The 18,048-nt window shown below is 29.6% G+C and overlaps 1 protein-coding gene and 1 pseudogene across 1 annotated transcript; both read right to left on the bottom strand.

Annotated features, from left to right (window-relative positions):
• Positions 1-851: 851 nt before the first annotated feature.
• Positions 852-1,444, bottom strand: LOC124846027 (monothiol glutaredoxin-S10-like). The gene has a single exon (XM_047323238.2). The coding sequence runs from the start codon at positions 1,423-1,425 to the stop codon at positions 1,012-1,014; it is 414 nt and encodes a 137-aa protein (XP_047179194.2). The 5' UTR covers positions 1,426-1,444; the 3' UTR covers positions 852-1,011.
• A 10,654-nt stretch (positions 1,445-12,098) lies between these two features.
• On the bottom strand, positions 12,099-16,223 carry LOC148203326 (beta-galactosidase 15-like; annotated as a pseudogene).
• Positions 16,224-18,048: the final 1,825 nt, after the last annotated feature.

Here is an 18,048-nt window from a genome sequence, read left to right as displayed (position 1 = left end):
GTTTTTTTTTCGTTTTTTATAAACAATGATTGAAATTAATTTTGAAAATCAACCTGGTTTTGCTTGATTTAATTGAATATAAATTTGAATTAAATCAATATTTTTGTGATTTTTTAGATTAATTTTTTAGTTTTTATATAAGATTGTTACTATATTAATTAATATAACATTATTAACATTTTATAATAAAAATTGTTAAATAAAGAGATTTCTTATAACATTTTAAAAGGAAACAGATGAAGTAATAGAAGAAGAAAAAAATATTTTAACTAAAGAAAAAAATATAACATGTAAATGAGTTGAGCCAAAAAAAAAAAATGAATACTTTACGGAGAGTTTACATTCTCAAGATCGTTTGAATGGCACATTTATGTTACAACATTTAATTCAATTTAATTCCAAAATTTGGCTATTTATCATACCATGACCATGCATGACAGAGTGAGGTCATTCTGCAGCCTTTCCTCAGAAAAATAACAAACCACAGAACAAAAAGTGAACAAATCCACAATACCCAATTTGGCTCAACATTAGTTTTTAAAATCACCAAACCAACCCATTCATACTACAATAGACTAATCATCATTTCAAAATTCAAACATTAAAAAAAAACAACATATATACATCAATTTTTTATTTTTTACTTTTTCATTAAAATATCTCTCGGCCTGGTTCACTTGTCTCGATTTCATCCTTGTTCTTCAAAACAATTTGCATATATTTTTTTACTTCCATATGATTACAGTATTATTTTAATTAAAAAACTATTTCTTAGAAAAAATAAAAACTTTGTAAAGATGGAGAGAGTGAATCAAAATATTGGTGAATTATATATAATCATCCATTGAAAATTACAAACATGTCTAGAAATATTCAGAAACATTTGATAGAACACAAATAGAGTTGTGTAACACCTTTTCATCTACCTATTTTATATCAATATGGATCTATCAATATCATTGCTCCATATCCTACCTTATCTATTTTGAGATTCACATAAAACAAGTAAATTCAAAGCCATAAAGCTCCAGCTTCTTTGAGGAGTGGAACCAGGGTGCCATTTATGTGGCTGGCCATGAGGGTTTGCACCCCACCCACAAACTTCCCACCAATGAAGACAGCAGGAACAGGCTGCTGGACCCCAGCAAGCTGGTGGAGGACAGACCGGATTCCAGCACCGTTGGCCTGTTCATCAAGCTCCACGACAATGGGGCCGACGCCGAGGCTGAAGAGGAGGCGCTTGGCGACAGTTGACATGCAGCAGTCGGTGACGCTGAAGACGACGACGGCGTTGCATGAGACCAAGTGGTGCACCATCTCATAGGGTCTCATGACGTTGAGCCCTAGGGAGAGTGAGGAAGAGGGTGGTTGTGGTTGTTGGAGCGGTGTTGGGTCGACTTGAGTGAGAGATTTCATGACTTGCATGTTGATATGTTGGCGAGAGGTTTTGGAGATAAGGAAAAAGAAAGGAGTATTGGAGATTATATAGAGCGAGACATGGTTGAGGTGAGATATTTTAATGTATGGAAATGCTGGGAGACATAAAATAAGATAATATGTTGTTACATAGTATTGCATGGAGGTTTGTGTAAGGTGGTATGGCATGAGTCAAAGTATAGTGAGTGAGTGGAAAGGCACAAAAAGAGTGAGTTTGACGAGGAAGTAGTACAAGGGAAATGAGAAAAGAAAAAGAGGATCATCGATTGTGAATGTTAGAGGGTAAATGAGAGAGAAAGGTTATGGCGTCAGTGTGTGATCTTCAAATAAGGAGAGATGAAAAGGAATATTGAGAAAGAAGAGAAGAGAAGAGAGAATCACACTTTGTTTGAAGGAGAAAGAGATAGGAAACAAGAATTCAGAGGAGACTGACACACTTCATACATGCATGATAAGCAAAGACAAAAGCTGGTACACATGCATACCACATATATATGCTGCTCATTAACTTTTTCTAATTCCTCTCTCAAACAACCTCTGCCTATGTTTTTCGATTTTTAGGAAACAATTAAGCTTATCGTGAAATTTCAAATTTTTATATACTTTTTCATGTCACTATTAATTACCATAGGACAACAAAGGGTTAAATGTATTGAGAGTATGTGTGGAGTTAGAGGTAAAAGCAACCCAATTTCTCAATGTTTTAAACTTTTTTTCCCTCAAAATTACTTATCTAAACATGTAAATAAGAAAAAAAAAATACATTATGAACAAGTATAACTTGTTTGAAAAGAAAAAAAAAAAGTAGATTATATATTTAATGTGAACACTTGATTTTTTTTGAATTGATTCTTCTACCTATCATACTAATTTCATGAACACGAGAATCAATGTTAATTGTATTTTAAAATAATTAATAATAATATTATTTCAGTTTTATTTTAAGTTAACATATAAAATACTATTTTAGTATTTAAGTGGAGATTTTGATTTAATTCCCAAAATGAGTAAAATGTTCCATAATATATATTATTACATACCTATTGATAAATTGTTTTGAAATTTTGCAAATTGATATTTAAAAAGTGCAATTAAAAATTACTTAACTAAACCTTAAAAAATAATTAGAGGAATTTGTACACATTTAAGTAATACATATACATTCTTTTAAAGACTAAATTGTAATTGGTCTATACCATCAATAGAAAAATCTAAAATATATCATTTAAATCTTCTCAATCTCATAATAAGAAAATAGTTGTTATTGATAAATATAATTGGTTGATAATTTAAGTTTATTGATCGATAACTAAGAATAAAATTTCATCGATAAAAGGGTCATTAATAAATTTTACTGACAATCACAAAATTTATTGATAACTATCACAAATATACTAATAAATATTAGTCAATAAATTAGCGATCAATTTAGCCATAAGTAAAATTCGTCAATAAATCTTAGGTTTAATACATCATTTGGTCCTTACTTTTAGGAGTTTGGTTCAAAGTGATCCTACATTTTAAAAAAGTTCAGTAAGACCCCATATTTCTTTAAAAAATGTTCAATCTGGTCCTTTTTGCTCACGCCGTTAAAAACATAACGGTGCAAATGCCACCGTGGCCAAACCTGAGTAAGCTGTGTAGTTTGATGAATATGTGACACGTTTGAAAAGGTTGCACTGTGTAAATACTTAAAAAAAATTAAAATGACGTAAGTTAGGTGCAAATCCCAACAACCACACCACCTCCAAATCTTCCAACCTGGTCCAAAATCACTCTTTGATGATGATAGAATGACAACGCCATTGCCTTTGCATCAGAGGCTTCACCCCAATAATCCTCACCTTTGGATTAACCCTCTTCACATAACAATCACCGCAGAGGAGATAACTCCCTTTTCCAATAACTCCCTAGGAAGTTTTGCCATTATATTATATGCTTCACGAATCTTAAATGAGAAAATTAATTGCAAATCCTCTCTCTTGAGCCAAATCTTAACCCCAAGTTTCCCAGAAAGCTTTGGCGCCAATTGTAGAGAGGACTCAATTGCTACGTCGTAGACCTTCGAAGTGAGAATAGTCATCAAATAACTCAACGCATTCATCACGCCGTCGCCACCACTGTCGGACCAAGACCGGTGGGGAACCGCACCGACGTATCCTGGTGGGTACTGGAGGGAATCCGACAAGACCCGAGGGTGCGGGGGAGCCACTAGCTGGGTATCTTTTTGCAAGTGAAGAGTTTCAATACATGTGGGGGCCACACTAAGATGAAGAGAAATATTATATTTTCTTCCTGTATAGTGTCGACATTGGAATCCAGAGAGTTAGAAAGGGTTCTTGATATTGACATTTAATGGTTTTCGTGGTAGCTACCTTGGGAGGGAAATCATAATATGGTTAATATCAAGTGCATGAAATTGTTGTTGTGCATGTGCTGTTATGTCCCTTGTTGATAGGTAAAGTATGCAAATGATATTTTGGGGTTGCATGAGTGGATTATAAGAATGGTGAAGGGTTACAGGCTAAGTTTTTCGTTGTGCAGATTTTAAATTTTGGGTCTATAAAATAGGTCTAGGGAAGCTAAAGAATTTTTCTTTGAAGATATAAAGAATGATGAGAGAGGTGCAGAGGTTATCTAATGGTCATAGTTTTGTTGTTAATAAGCAAGGATTCTTTGTTTTAGTTATATTGATGTTGTCCTAACAGTGAAATACCTAGTTTTATGGGTTTAGAAAATTATATCATTTTTGAGTTATTATTGAGTGGAATAGTATATAGGGTGATATAGGGTGGAATTTGGAGGTGAGAGTATAAAACTGGTGCATTGTTGGGTAGTGTCCAAAGAAATATTCTCTCTCTAATCAATACATCAATATCTTTCTCTTCAACCATTAAAAGTCATTTACGTTTCTCTCTCTCTACATTTAATTCTTCAAACAGTCATTTACGTTTCTCTCTACATTTAATTCTTTCAACCACGTATTCATCAAACTGCACAGCTCACTCAGGTTTGGCCACGGTGGCTTTTGCACCGTTATGTTTTTAACGGCGTGAGCGAAAAGGACTGTATTGAACACGAAATATGAGGCCTTACTGAACTTTTTTAAAAGGTAGGATCACTTTGAACCAAACCCCTAAAAGTAGAGACCAAATGATGTATTAAACCTAAATCTTATAATTTGGTCTTTTTCTTTCTCCTCCCAGTCTTCTTATTTTTCTTCACTAGTGGAAAATGTACTTTTTATAGCGATTTTTTGTACCTGTTAAAATTCACCAACTATAGAAAGTAATGTTATAGCAATTTTGTTTTGTAAATATGAAAAACTTTTTTACATTGGTTAAAAAAACAAGTATAAAAAGTGATGCCATGACAATATTGTCATAAAATACAAATATTTTATACAAGTTGCAATCCAAATAATAGGTATAAATTTTTTTATACCTGTTAACCTTATAACAAATATAGATTATTGATCTATAGCGGTTAAATATTATAACACGTATGGAATATTTTACATATTCAATTTCTTTTTTCCACAATACTTTCTCTTCTCTGCAAAAATTCATTCTCGTTGTCATTGTTCTCGTTTGATCGTCGAGATGGTTGGATGAAGCTCATCTTTGGCGTTTGAAGTTGTTCGTCACATCTTCTATCTCACATTCACTCACTCACGAAGGAGCATTCACATCTTCTTTGCCTTATTTTCTCTCTTGAACATCATAGAGCATTTCTCGCGTTGTCTTCCTCGAGATTTCAGTGGCGCGAGAGCTCATCCTTCACCATCACAAAGCATCTTCCTCACCTTCAGGTTAGGGTTTCTTTCACATTTCCTCATCTTTAACCGATTGAAACTTCATTTAAACACCATTTCAACTTCGAGCTACATCTTCCACCGATTACAATCACATTCTAGTGATTATAATCCATTTCCACCGTTTAAATTTCCTTTTCCACCGATCAATCGATCCATTCTAGGGTTCCTTGGTTTCTTTAGGGTTTTGCACCGTTTAAAACTCTTTCGACCATTTGTAATCCCTTCCCACCCGTTTAAAACCCCTTTCGAGTTCTCTTCATGATTTTCATCGTTCCCCTGCATTCCTATACTATGAATATACATGGTATGGTGGTATTTTATGACATCAGAGGGCCTGCACTCTTCGGCTCAGGCTCTTATTCATGGAGTTAGATAAAAGTTTCAAACTTTCTAAGAATTAGTTAAGACTATGTGGAAATCAAAAGACACTTTCAACCTTACAGGGAGCTGCTGTCATGAAGAGGTTTCATGTGACAGTTTTTGGACTATATGTTGATTCAATATTTCTTTGCCGTTTCAAAAACAAAACTTTCGTGCATTGGTTAATATATAGTTCAGTCACCCCTAGGCTTGTGAATTACTATCTTAATTTTCAAAATACAATATTTGTTTAGTTCTGAATATTGGTATGGATGTTACAACTGCGTTTAGTAGCTGTTGTGTGCTGGGTTTGAACTGTATGCATATGTTTATACCTCTTGCTCTTTCAAACCCATTTGCACAACTTTTTCAGTTTCAGAAACCATTTTGCTTGTTTCTGTCTCTGCCTTTTCCTTGACTCGATCGTAACTTGATGAAAGTAAATAGAAACAATGTTCAAGAAAATTAGTAATTTGAAAACAAAAACAATATGATAATAATATCAAACAGCCTATATATAATCCTTGTCCTACCCAAAGTACCACAAATCATAATAGAATCAGTATTTATCAAAGAAGACTTGTTAAGAACGAAAAAGTTAGATGAGTTATCAAGATTGGATGTTTAAATAAAATTTTGAATATATCATTATTCATTATTCACAATTTTGTTAAGACAAATAATAACTTATTGGTCAAATCACTCCTGCTTTCCGAATATCATTTTCATTAGGGCTTCAGCTGCAGCAAGCAAGCCCATGTCTCTCAGAATAGCAGCTTTAATAATTACCAGAAGAATAAACCCTGCATTTCATCCCCAACTATTTCTCACTCATAAATACTTCCAAACTATAAGAAAATTCATACTTAATATTTGATAAAAGTATACTCTAACAAACAAAAACTAACACTACTCAGTAAACAGTGTCAGATTCACATCTCACAAACAGTAAAATCTAAAATAATATATATTAATTTATTAGCATCTATTTTCGAAAATCAACGTCATAAATAACGTGAATAGAATCCATATTCTTCCTGCCCTTAATTCCTAGAAGGATCCTTCGTTTCTTTTCATGGCTTGTTCTCCATGAAAAGAACATATAGTCTTAATTAACGATATTGTCTACCATAATACTAAGACAGTACATTTTGGATGTCGTTTTTCAAAACATACATAATCAACACGTCCTCTATGGTGATTTGAGTATGATTTGCTCTCCCTTGAAATAAGAATTCATTTTATGATAACTAAGAAGACATTTGTCCTTCTTCAAGTTGTTGGTCTTAAACATTGAGAAGTTTTAAATATTTGAATCTCCAAGACATCTTTTGTAAACGCCAAACTTTCTCAAAACTTTCTACCTAATGTTGATTTTTTACACAACAAGTTAACCAACTTTATTTTTGCATACAAGCCTTGACCAAGTCTAGTCTAGATACAAGACAAGAAAACTTTATTATCCAAACTACACAGGAAGAACAATAATTTTTAAAAAGATGAATAGTTCCAAAACTTATTTTAGAGAAATCTTGGGTTAAAATAGTCCAAAATAATATATTAGTTGTTGTTTCTTGTAATAAATAATCTAAGCTAATACATTCTCAAAAAAGTGTTACGAACCGAAATTAATATGATTGTGTAACATAAAAAAAATATATGATAAGTTTTTCACCATAATAAATAGTCGATAATTAAAAAAATAACTTGTATATTTATTAGTCTATATACATTTTGGGAGTTTGGTTTCGACCGGTTTATATTAAACTGCCTTTTTTTATTTGTAAGAAATATAAAAAATTAATTTTTTAAGCTTTGCTATATATGAGTTTTTGATTTAATCTTTTGTGATGTTTTTTATTTTATTTTTCATCCTGTTTTGAAGTCACTATTTTTTATTCCTAACCTCCACTTCATAACTAGTAAATAATATAGCTATTACCGATCTTAGAATTTTTCTTTAAGTATTATAGATATGCTTATGATCACTTGATTTGTTATAGTTAAACCCCCAATCAGTTTATGGATGTCACATAATACAAGAATACAAAATTAGTGATTTTCAATTTCGGGTGAAAAAAGAAAGAAAAAAAATGTAGAAACTAAAACCAAAACACAATCATTTATACCAAATAAAAACGTATTTACTTTTAAAAAATTATTAAAAAGATTGAGTAGAAAAATCATTATCGTGTTGCTATTTTTCTTTATTTCTCCCCTTTTCCGTTTATAATTTGAGAAGCTTATAAAAATTAGTGAAGAAAAAAAAAGAAACACAAAAAACATATATAAATACAAACAGAAAAGAAATCACCACATCATATTCTATCTAGTTAGTGGCAAATAAACCACTTCACTTACTTTTCTTTTTGTTTTTCTTTTTTTCTTTCTTTTTTCCATTTTTATTGCGTACTGAACTTTTCCTTTTGTTCTTGCAACACGTGTCCCAAAATCCATTGTTGGTGTCGAAAACCGTGCTGAAACCATTCCCACTTTTTAATAGGAATGAGACATAGTGATAAGTGGTCACGACCAAACCTAAGAAGAGTGTCCACGTTTCAGATTGTTAGGAGTTAATGTTGGTAACCTTGGCAAATATGAGGTTGCTACTTTGAAAGGTGATAAAGCTTCAATTTTTTATTTTTTTTGTCTTCCTTCTTTGAAGAGAATCTTGTTGTCAAAAAGTAAAAGATGTGTAAGAAGAAGGGGAATGAGAAAAGGGTATGGAAAGAATGATAGGATCTAGAAAAGGGGGAAGAACGTAAATAAAGGAAAGGTGTATAAGTGTAAAGTAATGTTCTTGAAAGTGATTATGACAATTTTGTCGAACTCAAGAATCATCCAGAATCCTCTCTAAGAAAATTGGGAGGAATGATTCGAGGAATATAGAAATAATGGATTTAAATAAATTTGAAAATAAATTTTATTGTAAATGTGAGAGATTTAATTAATGTGATAAATTGGAAAAAGTTTTTATAAATTAAAAAAAATAATATTATCAAAAAAATTTATGTTAGAACGTAATATAAAATGATATTAAGATGAGTTAGAATTATTTTTAATGAATACAATTTTTTAATTATAATTGATCTGTTTTCACAATCAAATTGTTAACACAGTTGAACTGTCTTTACATCCAAGATATTTCTACATCTAATTGTCTCTACAACCGAGCTTTCCATAGTCGAGTTATCTCAACATGAAAAAAAAACAAATAAATGTCTTCACCATCATCATTTCTATCACAGGTCTAACAACTCTCCTAACCTAACACCACCAAAAAGTGACAAAAATGACACACTCAAACCAGGTTAGTTATGTAAAACAACATATTTCACCTGCAAATTTCTTCACATGAAACAGGATGGGATGAGAGGTTGATCCGCTATTCCACATTTACACTCGCCTATAAATTACTCCAAACAGAAAGAGAAAATAATTGCAAATTGATACCTCCTATTTCATTTCAATAACAAATCCATGCAAAGGAACACTATGTAAGACTTATGAGAAAAGAAGAAAAATAATCAGGTTTGAGTATTCCAAAATAAAAATGTAAAAGAAATTTAAACTAGTAATACTTTCGTATTGAAATTTATATTTAAGGGATTTGTGTATCTTTGTACAATTCATAGAAAAATTTAGTGAAAATTCTACTTCTTGAACTTTTATAACACAAGGGAGGTTGGGGGAGAAGGGTTAGCACCTTCAAAAATGAGAGAAGAGAAACTCAATTAATGATTTCATAATTTTGAAGCACTTACGGTTATTGTTCGTGGATAATGACTGATGTCATTTACCGACGGTATTATAGACATATATATCTACTGGTAAATTGCGAAGTCCATTATCAACGACTATAGCTCGTTGACAACTATCCAATCTCTAATCCGTCAATAAATGTGTTTTACTGACGAATCATCAGTCGTCGTTAATAATGTGTCGGTGATTTTAATAATTTGTAGTGATAATTTCACAATTAACATAAAATTTCAGAATCAAAACATCTATAAATTTTGCAAACATTAATGAAAAAGCTGATAAAGTTAAAAAGTATAAAAAAAAAATCAAATTTAAAAATATTTCAAATGTTTATTTGCTAATTTTTTCTTATACACCGAATATTATATTGAAGGAAATCACACAAAAAAATATATTCAACTAATAATTCAAATTTAAAAATAAATATTTTTAGCTTTTAAACTTGAATAAAATTTATAACAATAACATTAAATTGTAAGAATAATTGAAAGATCTTTATAGTGATGGTAATATTACTCTTATAAGAAAGAATTAAAAGATAAAAAAATTAAGTATATAACAAATCATCAAAATAATATTTTACGTAATAAAAATAAACAATAAATAAAAATATTAAAACAAGTAAAAAAGAGAAAACTTGATATATAACATCATAGAAAAAAATATAATTAAATATATGATAACACGAAAAATCTTAAAAATCTAAAAAATTTACTAAATATTAGAATACTTAAACTATTTAAAGATAATAAAAATTGTTTTAGCAAAACATAATTCTTTTATATAAAATAAATAAGATCAAAGATAATAGAGCGAGATAAGTTTTTATATCTAATAAATGAATGACTTACTCAATTAGACATTTGAAAGAAATTTTTTGATGTTAAAAAAATAAATAATAAACAAAAATATTAAAAATAATCAAAAATGATGTCATGTGATACCTAAAATATATTTTATTCACTCATAATCACAGAAAAAAAAAGAAAAAAGGTAATCAAAATTTTGAGAAGAAAAATATCTCGATGATATGTTTGAATTTTTTTGAATTAGCCAAACAATTATAAAAGAGAAGAATAATTGAAAAAAAATTGAATATTATTCATACTATTATATTTGAAGAATTTTTGTGAATATTGTTGATATATATATATATATATATATATATATATATATATATATATATGTTTATTTTGAAATATTACAAATTATATTAATAATTTATAATTTTATAAATATATTTAATCATAAATTATAAATTTTAACTTTTGAAAATTCTTTATAAAACTATTAAAATTCAATAAATAACTCGTATTTAATAGACTTAGATATCTTTTATTATTCAATTTGAAGTCAACATTATTTTTGAACTCTAGAGATAGTTTGAATCTCATAAAGTTGAATTTAGGCCACGTTTAACTCTTACTTACTAGAGCTAAATCTTCACAAATTAAAGAGTAAAAGAGGAAAGTTTTCAAAATAATTTAATTTGAGAGACTGAAAATCATTTTTACGAAAATATAAGAAAATATACTATAACTAAACCTTGTCAACAATCTAAATGTTATACGTAAAAATAATTTGCAAGAAGCTCATCAGTTAACGAGTCAATCTAAAGTCCGTAAATGAAACAAACGTCATTTCTCTTACACTTACATAATTTCAACTTTGATCCCCATAAAATTTTTATTTATATTTTTGAATGTATAATTTAGAATATATTTTTTTTAATTTTAGATTATACATTACATAATACAAAATAGAATATATAATTCATATTACATATTATGAAATATAAAAAATTATACTTTAGATTGTATATTTTAAAATAATAAATCAAAATTGTATTATATTTCGGATTTTACAATACAAGAATTTATAGAAATTTAATATAGAAGTGCATGAACAAACTGTTTTAATAAAATTATGAATCACGACTTTTGTACATTTGTAATGCAAACATTCTTTGGTTTGAAAATGGACGAGACGTGGTGGTTTAACTTTTTTATTCTCCAAGTAAAAAAACTCATCTTTAATTTTGTTTCTATATATATCAAATAATAAATATATACTATGTTTTCTTCAAATGTTAATCACAACAAAAGCTATTAAAGATTCAATGTTTTCCTGTTCTCTCTCAAGTCAAATGTCAATGCAAACTTGTATAATACAAGAAATTTTAATGTGCCAAATAATAATTAGATAAATATTAAATAATTATTAAAAAGAGTAAAAACAATTAAATACATACCTTATAAATAATTTACCAAAAGATAAAAGAAAATTTAATACAATTTTGTTTAGTTTAGTTAATAAGTTGAAGATATTTTAATAATTTTAAATAAATGAATAGGAAAACAAGAGCAAATATTGAGCTGACAGTCATTGTTACAAAAGGTATGTAGATGAAGAAATAAATAAATATATACCTAATCATTCATATTTAAGAAAATAAAATATTCTCATATTAATATTACTTAATTCAAAGTTTTTACTTTTACCTATCTCTGCCAATTGTTACATCCACAAGTACTTGTTTCATAATAAAGAAATCCATCGTACAAAATTAAAATCATACAGTTTGTTTTCATTCTAGTACATTATCCATATGATATTTATATATAAACAAAACAATTATGCCACATAAAGATAAACGATCGTGATTAAATTTTTATATCAAGAATACTCAAATATTACTGACCAATATATATCAAGGGGATAACATAAAATAAAATCGTATACATCATAATTAACGTCTTAAAATAAATTTAAAAAATAAATAAAATGGTTTATTAATGATAAAAGTCTAAAGTAATCTAAGTTAAATCCTAACAAACTATCTCCACGGCAAGTCTCTTGGTAATACTTCCACACGTGGTTGGACCAAATGTTTTCTCCGAAACATCAATGGAACATGCTTTTTCGCCAACACATTCCTATAAAACCAAACGTTTAAGTTATTATAATAAACATGGTTATCACCTAAAACAAATCTTAATGAAAATAATGCAACACTGAAAGAGAATTCTACCTTTTGCAAGACGGACAATGCATTCATTTTGCTTTCACAACTGCCTTTAGTGAATGCTCCACACACTCCTTTGGGATCACCAAAACTTGCAAATTTAATTGCAGAAATTGAACGATCTTGGCAAGACAATTCCAAGGTCTTGTTCTCGTATGCATTTCCACATGCACTACCAACAACGATAGTTTGGAAGTTCACCATAGAAGGATTACCACCCATCTCCGCAAACAAAACCAAGGTATTTTCACCGTCGTCACGTAAAAAGGAGCGAGGAACATGGTACCTGAACGATCGAAAACATAACTAAATTAATATATAAATAATGATATCATAACATATTTTACATTCATTTGATACAGTACAGAAGTAAAATAGTTACTAAAATATAAATTTTTGTATTTTTTTAAGAAAAAGAAATAAAGCGTAAAAAAAAGTCAAATTAATGTAAAAATTTTATGTGTCAAAAGAATAATTTTTCTTAATATATTTTGCAATAAATATATATATATATATAAATGAGTGGAAGAAGGTAGTAGTAAAACCAACCATCTTTGTGTCGGGTTCCCACAATTGGTAACACATTTTGTGTCAGTGTACTCTCCACGGTAATCACATGGCTCATCACTGCAACCTTCTGCCTCAGCCAAATAATTCGGCCAAATACGTCCAAGATTTTCACCATTCACCCATGCATAGCCTTTGCCCATTCCTTTTAGATCTACCACAACAGGGTCTGACCCCATAGGAGCTTCAAAGGCGGTCTTCATATTATACACACATTAGTTTGATTTTGAGTTATAATTAAACCAAACTGCCATTGTAATTCAAAACAATATTTTTAAAAATTAAGATCAATTACCTTGTACCAAGTGAGCATTCTGTTTGTGGGTAATTCTTCAGATTCCCAATTGGTAGACAAGTCTTCACTAAACAATTCATGCTTCCAACCATTCAATCCAACTTTGTATAACCATTTGTGTGATGATAAATCCTTGGTGATGATTTCATCATCTTTCACACTCACCAGCTCTATTGGCCCAACAAGACCGGAATGCCACGTATCAAAGTATGGTCCATAGTTCTACATTTCAATATTTTACAAAACATAAATCAGTAAAATACAAACAAATAAAAAATAATTATTATTATTGTATAAATTTAAACCATGAAGGGCTATAAGTAAGAACCTGAAGTCCAACGGTGACACTAAGCAAGCTTATTGTATTTATTCCATGCTTGAACTTAATCTTTGACTCAAATTTATCATTGTGAATTCCATACGTGGCCCAATGAGAACCTTATTAAGTAAAGAGTTGTGAGAACTTGTTATAAATTCTAACACAAATAATACAATGTTAATTAACACATGAATCTCAAATAATACCAATATGTTCTCCATTAACGAATGCGTGAATCACATGACCGCTACCATTAATCCTAAGAGTCGTATTTTCACTCCAAATTGGATCATCATGCTTGAGATGAAGTCTGTTACAGAAAGAAAAAATGGTATCATCAACAACAATAAAGAGGAACAAAAGAACTTAGAAATCAAAGAAAAAGGTTAAGTGGAGAGTGGTTACTTTGTCATGTACCAAAGATAGTCACTGGTATCACTGGCCATGAGTTTTTGATCAATAAGTGCATGTGCTGAGATGTTGCTTTTAGCATGAAGAGCATTATCGATATTCTCTGACCTCCAGGTCCATTTCAAAGCTATTGACTCTTTTTCTTGTTTATTTTCTTTCACCATCAGAGAGGTTTGAACATTCACCTTGGCAGTGTTATACTCTTCATGTTGACAATTAGGAAGAAGACTGACCGACCATGCTGGAATTGTATACTTATTTCCTCTAAATGTTAGGGTGGCATCAGTGGTGGTGTTGGTGTTGCTCAAGAAACAACTTGATGATCCATTCGTGGCATAAACGGTGGCCTTAAATTTGAAAACACATGTTACAAAAACTCTAGTCTTAAAAAAAAAACAAGTTACCAACTTTCTTATTATTTTCGAATTCATATACCTTAACAGAGTTTCCAAAATCTATCTCGGAGACTTTCCCATTAGTGAGAGTTTCCTCCATGGACTTTAAAGCACTATGAAGCTCTTTGAGATGACCCCATTTTGGTTGAGCAATGTTGCCTACAAAATATTAGTAAAAATGGATTAGAGGTCAAAGTGTCAATCCATGAAGAGATAATCGATAAAATAAATACATATAATATCTAAATAAATTCAATTACCATATTCGTCAAGAGGAGCATCATAATCATATGTAGTGGTGATATATGGACCTCCAGCGGTTCTACCGAAATTAGTCCCTCCATGGTACTAAAAAAATAGCACTTTAGTATAATTGAACTAAACAACGATACCATGCATGATTAATGTTTTCAATTGTGAATTTTTGTTATTGCTTACCATGTAATAATTTTGGAATGTGCCTCCGGTTTGGAAAAATCTAGCCACAGAGTAAGCAACATCTTCGGTAGTTCTGTGTGGATCTTTGCCACCCCAATTCTTGAACCTTAAACTCATCGAAAAAGAAAAACATAAATATAAGCTCTGGTAATAAAAATGTTGTTTTTAATTAAGAATTTGGAAAACGAATGAATAATATTAGACTTACCAACCAACCCAGTTTTCGGTCCACATTTTAGGACTATTAGGATTATTGGGTTGAAAGTTGTCACAGTACCAACCATTGCAAGTATTGATCTACACATGAAATTTAAAAACTATTAGCTTCACTTCACATATTAAGTATTTGACTCATAACATAAAATGCATAAGCAAATACCATTGGTTGAGGAGCATCGGACTCTTGACACATGATCCATGGAACTCCAACGTTCAATGACTCGGCCCATATTTGCACACCAATTTATGTAAGCTTTTCCCGCTTCTCCATAATGTGAAATTACGTTACCATATTCATTTTCAATCTAAAATATCATTCACCACGTTAGGATTAAACAATTCAATGAACCATTCTTTGAAGATTGAAAGGAAAAGAGAAAAGTACCTGAGTAAGAATTATGGGACCATCTTGAGAAGCAAAAAGTCTCTCTTTTTCACCATATCCACGATCAAAGTAGTGAAATTTTGCATTTCATTCTTAGTTCCAAAATAAAAAAGAAAGTCAACACTAATATATTTTGGATAAAATTATAGAGAAAAAATAAATAAAAAAAAATTAAACATTACCATAAACACATCATTGACAGTCCTGATCTCAACACCAGGTAGATTGTATACCCACACAGGAATCCCTCTGAAACATGAAAATTTTTATAAACTTGCATTTCATAAAAATACCATAAAAGAGATTGAAAAGAAAGGGTGATCAAATAATATACCCATAGTTCCATTCGGCACAAACATATGGACCAATGCGAAGAACAGCATAGAGACCAGCGTCTTGAATGGTCTTGAGAAATCTAATGAGATCGTTGTTGCCGGAAAAATCATAAACACGACGAGAAGGTTCATGCGCATTCCAGAAAACATATGTTTCTATTGCATCTAAACCTCCTTCTTTGGCTTTCTTGATTAAGTCGGGCCACATCTACATATGATTAAATTACACTAAGATTAAATTAATCTGAACAAACCATATCAAATTAACAAGAAATCAAAATAAGAGTAGTGATTACTTCAGGCGTGCTTCTAGGATAATGGATCGATCCTGATATAAGCAATCTTCGTTTACCATCAATCTTGATGGCCCTTCCATCCTTTGAAACTTCAATTGCACTGGTGGCCAACAACAAAACCAGTAAACAAAATGTCAAAGAAAAAAGCTTCGCAGTGGCCATAGTGACTTGAGTAGACGTAAAACCGTGTGAAGGTAATCTTAACCTTGTTTTGTATTTATAGAAGAAATTGTTAGTTTCCTTCTGTTTATCATATCTTTCTATATCTATGTATTTATAAAAGGAATTGTTAATTAGTTTCCTTTTGTTTATCATCTATCTTTATCTTTATCTAAGAACAACATTTTCTTTTTCAACAGAATAATTTTCTGTTTCGTTTGCTACTTATCTGTTTTAATTAAATTTTGAAAACCTTTTATACATAATTTATTTTTAAATAATTATGTGAGTGCTGATTTATTTTATTTCATTAGTATAATTATTTTAAATTAAAGTAATTGTTATTCAAATGTCATTGGTTATTTTATATTTTATATTTTATTATTACGTTATTATAAAAAGCTATCAACTGGTTATATGAAAAAGAAATTATACCCTTTAAATATTAACAAATAGATAGAGAAGGAGATCAATTATGTTAGTTACATTTAAGGTTGCGTGATTCCAAACCTTTTTACATCTCCTTTTTTTCATTTTTTTTTCCTTTTGTTATTCATTTATTTAAAAATCAATCAAACGATTATACAATTCTTTTTTATCTGTTTTTCTTTGGCTTTAATTTTCCGTTATCACTTTACTCAACCATTTATTATTTTCTTTACAAATTCACATTTGTTTTTCGAATTTGTGAAATTAATATTTGAGTAAATTTTTTCTTAGTAAAAGAATTATATCTCTTTGAAATCTTATTTCAATCCTTTTCTTTTCTTTAAGAGTCTTAAATGTTATTTGTTTTTGTTTTGTAATATATATAAACCTACAGTGTGTGTGTGTGTATATATATATATATATATATATATGAGTTTGTTAACTTATGTAATTTCTGTACCAAATTTTAGTTGACAAAAATACTCTTACTATAAGACCCATGAAAAATATTTACTTTAATAGTAATAATTTTATTACTAGTAGTAATAAATTTCTTTGTGAATGGAAAATATAATATGTTTATAAAATGTGGAAAGATTAATAAGAAATTTTGGTAGCTTAATTTGTAAGACTCTTGAAAAATATTATAATAATAAATTTTAGCATTTTATTAGAAGTTTTTTAATGAAAAAAAAATGAATGAAAAAAAAGGAATAGTGAATAGTGAATAGTAAAAAAATAATAATTAAAAAATTGAATAGTGTCAAAGTGATAAGTATGCCACGTTGGTGCAAAGAGGATCAGATAAATTTGAATTAAAATAATATTTTTAATAAAATAAGGAATAGTAAAAAAAAAAAACAAATAGTGCCAAAATTTTGGCCTATAAATAGAAATCAGAGGAATGGAGTTTTTGGGCACCAAGAAGTAGAGAGAATTATGAGAAATAAAGAAATTAGGAAGTTTTTGGAGTAGGAAGAAATTTTAGAGTAGAGGTTCTGAAGAGTTTTCGGGGAAACAAATTCGGAGCAAGAGAAGTCTGGAATAGAGGTAAGGGGAGCTAATCTTTCTATGCCTTATGTTATTATTGTTTGACTATTTATGTATTGAATTATTGTGTATGTTTATGTGTTAGTTATATATCTATTCATGCTTAAATTTATGTGTTAATATTGTTATATAAAACTATGTTGTTATTTTGAATCTGTGAATAAGAAATTTGTTAAAAACAAGTTGAGGAACACTTTGGCTAAGGAAAGACTTGGTACTTAAGTTGTCCATTGTGACGCACCTCTCTTCCCTGGAAGTCTACTCAACAAGTTTTTAACTTAAATCTTGTTGAACAGATTATGTACTATTGAACTATTGTGCAATATATCTCGTTGGAATGAATTCATGT

The sequence above is a fragment of the Vigna umbellata genome, chromosome 2, assembly GCF_029865625.1.
Source record: "Vigna umbellata cultivar VRB3 chromosome 2, Vumbellata_1.0, whole genome shotgun sequence".
NCBI lineage: Eukaryota > Viridiplantae > Streptophyta > Magnoliopsida > Fabales > Fabaceae > Vigna > Vigna umbellata.
This window is presented reverse-complemented; position numbering and strand designations above follow the sequence as displayed.